The 12,197-nt window shown below is 38.8% G+C and overlaps 1 protein-coding gene across 7 annotated transcripts in view; it reads right to left on the reverse strand.

Moving 5' to 3' along the window:
- Positions 1-11,492, reverse strand: part of LOC128684525 (M-phase phosphoprotein 8) — a 28,448-nt gene extending 16,956 nt beyond the window's left edge. For 2 of the 7 annotated variants that reach the window (XM_070081001.1, XM_070080994.1), the window contains exons 1-3: positions 11,381-11,492; positions 9,509-9,605; positions 3,787-3,933 (exon numbers count right to left, since the gene is read on the reverse strand). In XM_070081001.1, the coding sequence (XP_069937102.1) occupies positions 3,787-3,933; positions 9,509-9,577 (216 nt within the window). In that variant the 5' untranslated portion in view covers positions 9,578-9,605; positions 11,381-11,492. Of the gene's footprint in view, positions 1-3,786; positions 3,934-9,508; positions 9,606-10,711; positions 10,857-11,224; positions 11,283-11,347 lie in introns of those variants that run through there. The other 5 variants (XM_070080997.1, XM_070080999.1, XM_070081000.1 and 2 more) reach the window with 5 other exon arrangements.
- Positions 11,493-12,197: the final 705 nt, after the last annotated feature.

A 12,197-nucleotide genomic window follows, 5' to 3' on the forward strand; every position in this document is an offset into this window, starting at 1 on the left:
CATAGAATCTTCATAGTACTTCTGCAACAACAAAATATAATGACTAGTACATCTAATAATGGCTTCTACAGGGATGGTGATGTCTTGCATATGTCAAGAGAAAAGTTATAACTACAGGCCACATATTTAAACTCACCATGTAATCTGCATCGCTGATAAATGGATAAAGTAGAAGAGAATCACACACCATGTGTTGGTGCCCATGACACACACCAAACTGTTGTTGTTGTTAAGGGCCCCTAGAGGTGGTGCAGTATTATCCTGCTGCTGCTCCCCACAGGACCAGTATCACTACACCCCTTCCATTAAGTTTAAAGCTGAATTGGAATCTAATTCCTTACTTCCTTTCCTTGATGTCCATGTCCACCGCTCAGATACAGGTTTTTCCTTTTCCGTTTACCGTAAACCTATGCACAGTGGCATGTACATTCACTACTTTTCCTATCATGCTTCCCCTGTCAAGAAAAGTGTTCTTATCTCCCTCTTTCTCCGTGCCCTCCGCATCTGTGATCCTCTGTTCCTTCCAGCAGAAATTTTCACTCTTTATAATTCGTTCTCCCGTCTTGGCTACCCTTCCCATTTCATAGACTCTGCCCTCTCACGTGCTAAACGCAATTTCTTCTCTCCCAAACTCTCTACTCATGGGAACTCTTCTATCCTCTGCCTTCCCTACATTTCCGGTCTTTCTAATCTCAACAATTCTCTCCGTCCCTTAGACATCAAGCTTACCTTCCGCCAGACTAACACTCTTCGCACTAATCTCGTTCATACCTCTCCTCCCTCTACAGATGTTCCTGGTGTCTACTCTATTTCTTGCTCCTCCTGTCCTCTTCAATACTTTGGAGAAACTGGTCGATCTCTTTCTGACAGACTTAGGGAGCACAAAAATAGTGTTAGGCTTGCCGACACTAACAATGCTCTTTTCTGTCACGTCAGAGATCATAGCCATCCTATTGACTGGTCTTCTGCTAAAACTGTCTTCCCTACTTCCAACTCGAACAGTCGCCGTTTAGTTGAATCCTCTCTTATACACAACTTTCCTTGTATGAACCTTAGCCCTGGCTTCGTCTCTGTAGATGCCTTCCTCTCCCACTACATTGTAAAATGCTCCAAACTTCAGAACACCCGTGACTTAACCTGAATCCTCATTTTTTCTTCTTCTTCTTCTTTTTCTTCTTCCTCTTCCCCTTTCCTCTGTCCTTTTCTTCTGGGTTGTCTTTCTCTCTCCTGTCTCGTGTTTCTGTTCCTTCTTTATTTTATTTCACCACTTCCCCTTTCACGCACCTCGGTGCGCTTGCTCTCCCTCTGTGGGTTTCTAGCTCTCTTGCAGTGCTCCCCTTCCTTTGTATTTGACTGGCTCGTCTTCCTTATTTCCCACTTCTACCACTACCAGTACTATTGTGCCTTTTTTTGTTATTTATACTGTATATACTTATGCATATCTCTTTTTTATGACAGTCCCTATGAAAACCAGTGCAACCAAATCAGGTTGCTGCAAGTGTCAGGTTTCCTTATTCACAGGAACTTAAGCTACAGTAGATGACATTTTAAAAAAAATTACATGGAAAGGGAAGGGATGTTGCTGGGTCAACACATGGAGAAGACCCGGGCCAGGACCTGTCTTGGTGAACCTGCTTGCACCTGTACCTGTAAGGGATGTTCAGTGCCCTTTGGGGAAAGGAAATTTTTTGGGTTGCACTACATTAAGTGACACATCATTTTAAGTTAATTTTATTAAAGGATGGCACCACTTGGGAAGGATTGCACAGCATTTTAACCCTTTCAGGGTCGACAGGCCCTCTCAGAGACTTGTTCTCAGGGTCGGCCAAATTTAAAAAAAAAAAATTATTTTTTCTTATGAAAAGATAGAGAATCTTTTCCCGATCATAATGACACCAAAAGTACGAAATTTGATGGAAAACTTACGGAATTATGCTCTTGCGAAGTTAGCGGTCTTGACAATGTTTATGCATCGGCGATTTTGCCCACTTTGAGCCCTATTTTCGGCCAATTTAGCGTACTTGTCGACAAAAATCATAACTATTTCGCTAGAACTCCATTTTTCTATCGAATAAGTACAAGAAACCACCTATTTACCGATTTCAACTATCCAATACAGTGGGCAGAATTTAGCAATTTTGCAAATTTCACACAAATTTCAAAAGATGCCAATTTTCGAATAGGGTCCAGAATAAACAAGAAAGACATTCCTGGCACTAAAATAACATTTCCTCTGTTCATTAGTCATGTCCCCAGGCCCCTCTTACATTCTTTTGCTTTCCACTTTGAATTTTTATTCTCACAAAAAAATAGAAGATTTACTGTTATGTAGACTACTGCATTGGTGTAGAAATGGTATAAATAATATCGGCGCACTTGTGAAAGAATATTAGACTCACCAGTTGACGTGTATTGGACGCATAGCATGATTTCTTTACTTTAGAACTTTGGTAAAAATCGAGCAGTTCTGCTACTTTGAGCTCAATTTCAAGGTACTTTTCTTTGTAAAACCAGTCAAAATCATCTAAATTTCTGTAATATGTCTTCCATTCTATAAAATGAGACCAGGAAAACTAGAATACAACAACAAATACCATACGAAAATGCAGTGCAAAGTTGCTGTTTTAATCCAAAAACACGGTCAACGTTTTTTTTTTCTCATTACGCACTGTGTGCTGCAGGATTTTTTTTATACCGCGCACACTGACTACATAGACCCATTCTTTCCTATGTAGGTCTACCAGCTTTCTCTCACTAGACTTGAGGGCGCTAGGATTTAGGCATACTAGTACGTCAAAAACCCTGGTTCGTAAGCCGTACTAGTACGGCCGAAACCCTGAAAGAGTTAAAACTCTTTATAAACTGATTTCCAAAATATATACACCTACCATCCGACTTACGGCCTGCTCAACATACGACAGCTCGACATACGACCACTCGACTTATGACCGTGTTTTTTATGCCAAATTTCTGGGAAATAAACAACTATTTGTGTTGTACACAGTGTTTATCCTAAACCTTACAGTATAAAATACAGTACTATCAGAATAAAAAGTAAAGTAAAACATGAAATACCAAAATAAAACAATAAAATAAAGTCATTATAAAAATGTGATGTTAATATTCAGTAGTAAAGTTCGGCTTACGTCCATTTCAACTTACAACCGGTTTCTCGGAACCGAACTCGGTCGTAAGTCGGATGGTACCTGTACAATATTTCCAATACAAAAATTCAAGAAAATTGAAATCAATTCACCAAGGTAGGTTGACTCCATAAAGAAAAAACTACTTTCATTGTCATTCACTCAACTACTGTACTGTCTTGCTAGAAGGTGCTGACATCTCATTTCACATGACCCTCCAAACTGCATCTTCCCCACCCCTCCTTCAGAGTGCAGGCACTGCATGTCCCACCTCCAGGATTCAAGTCAGGCTAACTGGTTTTCCCAAATCCTTTCCTAAATGTTAATTTGCTTACATTCCAACAACACATCAAATCATGAAAACCACTTGCCTGCACTCACTCCTTTCTAACTTGCTCACACGAGCCTGTTGGATGTCTAAACCCCTAGCACTCAAATCCTCATTTACTTCCTCCATCCAACCTTTCCTGGGATTACCCCTACCTGTACACCTGCCTCTTGACAAGGAGGGTGACGGAGTCTGAATATCCCACACCCATCTTCTAATACATAAATAATTAAATATACTATATATTGTGTGTGTGTGTGTGTGTACTGTAATCTACATTATAATACAATTGTACTTGTAAAATACACACATTACCTTCTTTAAACTTTCATATCTCTCCCTGAAGTTTTGAACAAGTATCTGGCTCTCAGTCATAAAACTGCTGAAGGGCTCCCAGGTATCATGAATGGGTTTGAATCCTTTCCACCGCACTCTGTAACGTTCCTCTTCCTTACCATGGCACTGCAAAATAAATCATATACACACATTATTTACAAATACATCACATGACAATAGTCAATACTATTGTTCAATACAATGACTAAAATAGATAATCAGAAAATGCAGCAATTGTATAATTAAACCAGATAATATGCTGTGTTATTAACTAATTCATTCAATCTTTTCTAACTTGTCAATCACAATTTTACTAAATATTCTCGCAATTTGTGTATTAACTGTTATTCATAACTTCCTGTCAATACCTTGTGCTAGGCTCACAAGCTTGAATTCCACATTTATGTGATATTAATACGTAAGTTTTTTTTTCTTTTTCAACACATCAGTCATATCCCACAAAGGTAGGGTGACCCAAATAAAAAAAACAAGTTTTTCTTTTTATAGTAATTTATACAGGAAAATGGGTTACTGGCCCCTTGATCCCTACATTTCAGTCGCCTCTGATGACATGCATGGCTTAAGGATTAAGAATTCTTTTAAACTTCCCCATGGAGATCTTAATATGTATTAAGTATATTTAGTCCAAGTTTGCCATAAATGCTGCACATACAATGAGCAATGTATACATATATGTATTGTTTTGAAAATAAAATTCTGAGTATTGATTTTTTTCCAGTTTAGAGTGCAAGGTGCAGATACTTTTTTTTTTTTTTTTACCTACAGTGATATTTTGATACATCTAATAGGTCTGAAATTCTTACACATTGGCATTTTAGCCATCATATGACTTCCAGCAGGATTAGTTTATAACACATTTGCACAACAATTTTTCCCCATGATAAATCATTCTGAAGTGGAGCATATTCTGTGTGTTACTTCTCATATTAACAAATAAATTACAGCAATACTACAATACTTCCTTTTACCTACCATAATTAAACCAAGTTTCAATTGATTATAATTATATACACTATATGAAAAGCTCTATGAAGTTCATCACTCCAAAATTGCAATTCTCAGCCCTTATGCAACCATTATTTATTTTTTATTTGATACTAGACATTTGTCTAGTAGACTGATTTGAAAAAAATCATTAATACAGCAATACAGAGGGAGTGATTATAATGAAATAAAGGCTACCTACATCAGCCAAATGTTAGAAGAGAGTGAAGGACAGGAAGGTTGAAGAAAAAATAAAAAAAATATACTACTTAGATAAAGGTATATTCAAATGTACAAGATTTTATCCATTACATAGAGGGAATCTGGTATACCTGGAGAAGGTTTCGGGGGTCAACGCCCCTGCAGCCTGGTCTGTGACCAGGCCTCATGGTGGACCAGGATCTGATCAACCAAGCTGTCATTGTTAGCCGCACGTAAACCAACGTACGAATCACAGCCTAGCTGGTCAGGTACTAACTTTAGGTGCCTGTCTAGTGCCTTCTTGGAGACAGCCAGGGGTCTATTGGTTATTTCCCTTATGTATGCTGGGAAGCAGCTGAACAGTCTTCGGCCCCTGACACTTATTGTGTTGTCTCTTAGTGTACTTGTGGTTAGTAGTGTACTCTATTTGGACATGATATATAGTTGTCAAATTATAGTAGTTGGGTGTACGTGCCAAAAGCCCCTCGCATGCAGAGCATTATGGGCAGGTTTAAAATTAACTTAAAATTAACAAGCAATGAAAGGTTTAGTGTGAAAAATTACAGGAAACAATTTACAATATGAAGTACAATAGAGTATTTGACACGATAAAATTTGAACATTTCGATATTGAAGCATTATAGTTGTACATATTTGTCACATTACAATGTATAACAAACAAGATGATCAATTTATTATAATAAATTGTCTTGAAGTTTTAAGATTTAAGTAATTGGGAGAATTATTGGTAATGTTAAATATTAAGTGTTGATTATTTAGTCTTGGGTGAGTAAGTGGTTTTTTAAAAGTCTTAAATTGATTTTCAGACCTGGTTATGTTAGTATGTTCTGGTAATGAATTCCAGATTTTGGGGCCCTTTATGTGCATAGAGTTTTTACACAGTGTGATATGGACACGGGGTACATCAAAAAGAGATCTGTGTCTTGTGTTATGGTTGTGTGTCCTGTTAAGGTTGGTAAGAAGTTTGAGTGGCGGGTTTATGTTTGCTTGTATTGCTCTATGTATGTAGTAGTTACATGAATAAGTGTGGATGTTCTTTATGGTGAGCAAATTTAGACTTTTGAATAGAGGTGGAGTATGCTGTCACGAGTGGGAATTTATCATCATTCCAACTGCAGGCTTTTGCTGGGTTATTAGTGGCCTTAGGTGATTTGATGTTGTTGACCCCCATGGTTAGTAATAACTAAAATGAGAACTGAACCTAAGTAACAAGAGCTTTAGCATAAATATATGAATGGTATTTTACCATCTAAAGCCATTCTCATGAAAACAGTGATTAGAGAGGGTGTGTCCAAGATGTGCATTACAGCATTAGGCACAACTTCGCATGAGATTTATTTTTGTAATAGACATGCTGGAGTAGGATATGGATGAAGAATATTTATTTATTTATTATTAATTTGAACATGATACAGAGTAGTACAAATGAATACAGTTAAGTGCAACATGCCAAAGCCCCTTGTATGCAGAGCATTATGGGCAGGCTTAAAATTAACTTAAGATTAACTAAGCAGTGATATATTCAGTGGTAAAACATTATTGTAAACAGATAACAATTAAGCACAAATGAGTATTACAAAGACAGGTCATATGGTCATTTACTGTATTGCTGTGCATTCAGTAAAATGGAGTATTCTGTTGGGTAATGTAATTAAAAAAAATAACAAAGTTTGATTGGGTATCAGGTTAAACATTTATGAGATACAATTATGATTAGATTTTTAGATTTTGCCACCGAAGTGGCTAGTTTATTGTGCACCCCATATCCATCCTGTGGACGGTAGCGCGAGAGCATATGGATACACAAAAGGCCTAGGAACTAGGCCCCAAAGGGTTAACAGGAATACATATGGATTTATATCTACATATCTATAGTTCACTTATCTGTTACAAGCAAATTTAGGAAATTTGCTTAGTATATCTGGTATCTTATTTTCATTAATAAGATATCTTGACATGTCACATAGGTTATTATACTGTCTGTCTCTGTATTCCTCAATAAGTGGACAATTAAGCACATAGTGTTCAAGAGAGTGACCATATACCTGATCACATAATTTACATTTAGTTTGATCATCATCTGTGTGTCTCCCAAACTGCCAGAAGTACTTGTAACCAAGCCTAAGCCTGGCCACTACAACATCAGTCAGTCTGTTCACATTGCACGTTGCTCCATAAACATACTTATCTACGTTCATGTTATCATAGTGGGTTATAGATCTACTCAGGCTTCTAACTGCATTCCTATAACAATCATTTTCATTATTTACTTCTCTCCTAATATTATTCCTAATGCTAGACACAGTTATACCAAAGTTATATTCTACATTCTCCTTCTGGGTACTCTTCTTGGCTAACATATCAACTTTATCATGAAGGAGTAATCCAATGTGTGATGGGATCCATAGCAATTGTACATTAATTCCTTTGTCCCTAATTTTTGAGTATCTATACCTGGCTTCTCCAATGAGCATGTTGTTGGAGTCATTATATGAGTCAAGAGCCTTCAATGATGACAGAATCAGTAATGATGATAGAGTCAAGCTCAGTGTCATTTATGAGAAACATTTATGAGATACAATTTTTGAGATACAATTATTCAGTATTTATTTGGTTGTGGGTGAGTAAGTGATTTTTGAGAAGAGACTTGAATTTATAAACAGGCAGTGTTTCTTTTATATTTACAGGTAATGAATTCCAGATTTTAGGGCCTTTTATGTGCATTGAGTTTTTGCATAGTGTGAGATGGACACAAGGAGCATCAAAGAGTGATCTGTTCCTTGTGTTACGGTCATGTGTTCTGTTGAGGTTGGTAAGGAGACATTTGAGGGGAGGGTTCATATCCGAGTTAAGTGTTCTATGTATGTAATAGGTGCAGTAATAAGTATGGATGTTTTGTATGGTGAGTAGGTTTAGGGTTTTGAATATTGGTGGAGTGTGCTGCCTGTAGTGGGAATTTGTTATCATTCTGACTGCAGCCTTTTGTTAGGTAATTAGTAGTCTCAAATGGTTTATTGTTGTTGAGCCCCATGCACAAATTCCATAGGTGAGATAGGGGTAAATAAGTGAGTGATATAGGGCCAGGAGGGCTGACTGTGGAACAAAGTACCGCATCTTCGATAGTATGCCTACAATCTTGAAAATTTTCTTGGAGATTTGCTTTATATGTGTTTGAAATTTGAGTCTATTATCAAGGTGGATTCCTAAGAATTTTCCCTCTGTGAGTTTTGTAATAGGTGATCCATTTATCATTATGTTAAGAGGGACATCTGTAGCTCTGTTACCAAACTGAATGAAGTAGGTTTTGTCAATGTTTAGAGTAAATTTGTTAGTCCTCATCCAGATAGATATTTTCTGTAATTTGGTATTTACAGTATTGGCTAGCATGACTGAGCTCGGGTGAGAGAAGATGTATGTAGTGTCATCTGCAAATAGTGTGGGTTTGAGTAGTTGCGATGCATTTGGTAGGTCATTTATGTATATGAGAAAGAGAAGAGGGCCAAGGACACTTCCCTGCGGGATACCAACTGTAATTGGCTGTGCGGAAGAGTTTGCCCCATTTGTGTACACATATTGGCTTCTGTTGCTAAGATATGACTTAGGTAGTTGAGGGAGTGCCCTCTTATACCATAGTGTGACAATTTTATATGGAGCAAGTCATGGTCAACTGTATCAAAAGCTTTACATAAGTCAATGCAGTAAAAGAAGTACAGTTATTACCGGCAATAAGTTATGAATTCATTTTGAATAATGAAAACACAGAAAGAGCATAAGCTTGTCTAGTAACCAATTACGCATATTTGATGTGAAATATTCATGATGACATCGTTAAGGAGACCATAACTGTTAGCAAGTTAATTACTATATTGCTAACAGGGAACAAAAGTTCCATTTGTTATCAAGAATTAACAGTACAAGAATTTATTGGTTTATGTCATGCATATAAAGGAGATAGTCTTACATGCTATGGTGATGCAGCAAGAATTATTCATACATGTAATATACATGTACATGTATATGTGAATATATGTATGTATGTATGTTGAAGATTGAGACACTTATGCAGCATATGGGAATCTTTATTCAGGAAACGTTTCGCCACACAGTGGCTTCATCAGTCCAATACAAAGAGGAAGGCGTAAGGAGAGGAGGAGAATGAGGTAATCAGTCCCTCAACCTGGAGTCGATGTGTTCAGTCCATCAATCTTGTAGAATGTACAGCATAGAGCCGTAGATGTGGCTTAAATACCATTCATCACATGTATGTATGTATATATGTATATATAAATGTATGAATTATTATTACAATCATAACTAAGCACTAAACCCACAAGGGCTAAATATATGTAGGGATCTATATCAGTACGTGTATATAAATTTTTATAATAAGAACTCTTCTCTGTACATGCCACAGTCTGTAATACAGTACCTTCTTTAATCTGGTTTAATCAAAAACTACTGCAAATATACTTACATTTTCTTCCCACTTGATATCAATAACTTTTTCTACCTCATAGACTTCCTCCTCATCCAAAGAGTCCATCTTGCAGTTTCAGTACTTCCTGTTTCTCCTGTTTATAATCAAATAGAGAATTATAAAATGTAATCTTTCACTGAGACATTAATGTAATTACAATTCAGTACCTGCATTAACAATACATATATAATAAACATTTATCACCTGTGTATATTTTGTGCAAACACTGTACTTTAGAGTGTTTACCTGGAGAGAGTTCCGGGGGTCAACGCCCCCGCGGCCCGGTCTGTGACCAGGCCTCCTGGTGGATCAGAGCCTGATCAACCAGGCTGTTGCTGCTGGCTGCACGCAAACCAACGTACGAGCTACAGCCCGGCTGATCAGGAACTGACTTTAGGTGCTTGTCCAGTGCCAGCTTGAAGACAATTTATTTATTTATTTATTTAGTAATTTAAGCATACATACAGAGGTACAAAAAATACAGGTAAGAGCAGCATGCCAAAGCATGCACTGTCTTGCCAGAGGGGTGCTTTACACTACAGACAGTGATGGAGTGAATGATGAAAGTTTTTCTTTTTCAGGCCACCCTGTCTTGGTGGGAATCGGCCAATGTGTTAATAAAATAAAAAATAATTAAGTTTATTCAGGTATAGGTATACACAAATAGTTATATAAATCATTATACATAGCAGCATGTGAAGATTACCTTGGATAACCCAAAAATGTCAAAGTTACTTATTTCTATTGGAGTTTGATTGAAGTATCAATGGTACCTATATAAAGTCTTCCAAAAGTTAAGAATTTATTCTAACCCTGGGATGGAAGCATCATAAATACTGTGGTGGATTAGTATGACCATTGTGGTTTAGCGCTTAGTTTGGATTATGATAATAATAATAATAATGTAGTGGCTTAGTCCTGTGAGGAATGGAAATGTTACTGACTTGTTTTGGGTTACCCTAGGTAATTTACATATTATGTTACTATGTTATTACATATCTACACATATGCTGCTATGTGTGATAACCCATGTAACTGTATTTATGTATACCTGAATAAACTTACTAAACCCACAAGGGTCATATTATGTTTGATAATTGTACTTTGTGTACCTGTACCTAAATAAACTTATGTTAAGGCACATGTCTCCAGTCCTCTTATTTATCCCCTTAAGGTAACAGCATCAGTTAAATATATTACCTTCTACAAGCAAGTTAAGTTAGGTTAGGTAAGGTTCGTCAGGAAACTGGACAAACGTTTCCTGACGCTGGTCTTAGTCAGATGATGACCGCCATTGGAGCTTGTGGTCATCTGACCGACGCCTTCCGCTGGCTTACCTGTCCACCCCCTTTAAAAATTATGATCATAGTTATAACCATATTTTTATTTCTGGGCCTACAAGCAAGTGTTTACAATGGTTTCTGGTGTCCTGTAGCTGGATCACTAGCACACTCATTATTATTATTATTATAATCAAGGGGAAGCGCTAAACCCGGAGGATTATACAACGCCTGGGGGGGGATATGTGGAAGGCATTCAGGCTTAATTTGGGGAACTGGAGCACAGATCCAATTCCCTAAATCAAGAGCCCCTCACCAACATCAAGGAACCTTCCTTGAGGGGTCTAGCACACTCAGCTTACACACTAAGGTCCGGGGTTCGAATCTCCTCTGGTACGGCTGAAAAAACATTAGGGACATGGCTCTCACCTACCAGGTTCCCAGACCAGTGTTGATCTCACCTCATGGTCCCAGACCAGTGTTGGATCTCACCTACCAGGGTCCCAGACCAGTGTGGATCTCACCTACCAGGGTCCCAGACCAGTGTGGATCTCACCTGCTAGGGTCCCAGACCAGTGTTGGTTCTCACCTACTAGGGTCCCGGACCAGTGTTGATCTCACCTACTAGGTTCCCAGACCAGTACTGGATCTCATTTAACCAGGTTCCCGGACCAGAGTTGATCTCACCTACCAGGTTCCCGGACTGATACCTGGAGTTTACCTGGAGACCTGGAGAGAGTTCCGAGGGTCAACGCCCCCGCGGCCCGGTCTGTGACCAGGCCTCCTGGTGGATCAGCCCCTGATCAACCAGGCTGTTGCTGCTGGCTGCACGCAAACCAACGTACGAGCCACAGCCCGGCTGGTCAGGTACCGACTTAAGGTGCTTGTCCAGTGCCCTCTTGAAGACAGCCAGGGGTCTGTTGGTAATCCCCCTTATGTATGCTGGGAGGCAGTTGAACAGTCTCGGGCCCCTGACACTCATTGTATGGTCTCTTAACGTGCTAGTGGCACCCCTGCTTTTCATTGGGGGGATGTTGCATCGTCTGCCAAGTCTTTTGCTTTCGTAGTGAGTGATTTTCTTGTGCAAGTTCGGTACTAGTCCCTCTAGGATTTTCCAGGTGTATATGATCATGTATCTCGCCTGCGTTCCAGGGAATACAGGTTCAGGAACCTCAAGCGCTCCCAGTAATTGAGGTGTTTTATCTCCGTTATTCGCGCCTGGAGTTTACCTGGAGAGAGTTTCGGGGGTCAATGCCCCCGCGGCCCGGTCTGTGACCAGGCCTCCTGGTGGATCAGCGCCTGATCAACCAGGCTGTTGCTGCTGGCTGCACGCAAACCAACGTACGAGCCACAGCCCGGCTGATCAGGAACTGACTTTAGGTGCTTGTCCAGTGCCAGCTTGAAGA

This window comes from Cherax quadricarinatus, unplaced genomic scaffold (genome assembly GCF_038502225.1).
Source record: "Cherax quadricarinatus isolate ZL_2023a unplaced genomic scaffold, ASM3850222v1 Contig1424, whole genome shotgun sequence".
In the NCBI taxonomy this organism is placed as follows: domain Eukaryota; kingdom Metazoa; phylum Arthropoda; class Malacostraca; order Decapoda; family Parastacidae; genus Cherax; species Cherax quadricarinatus.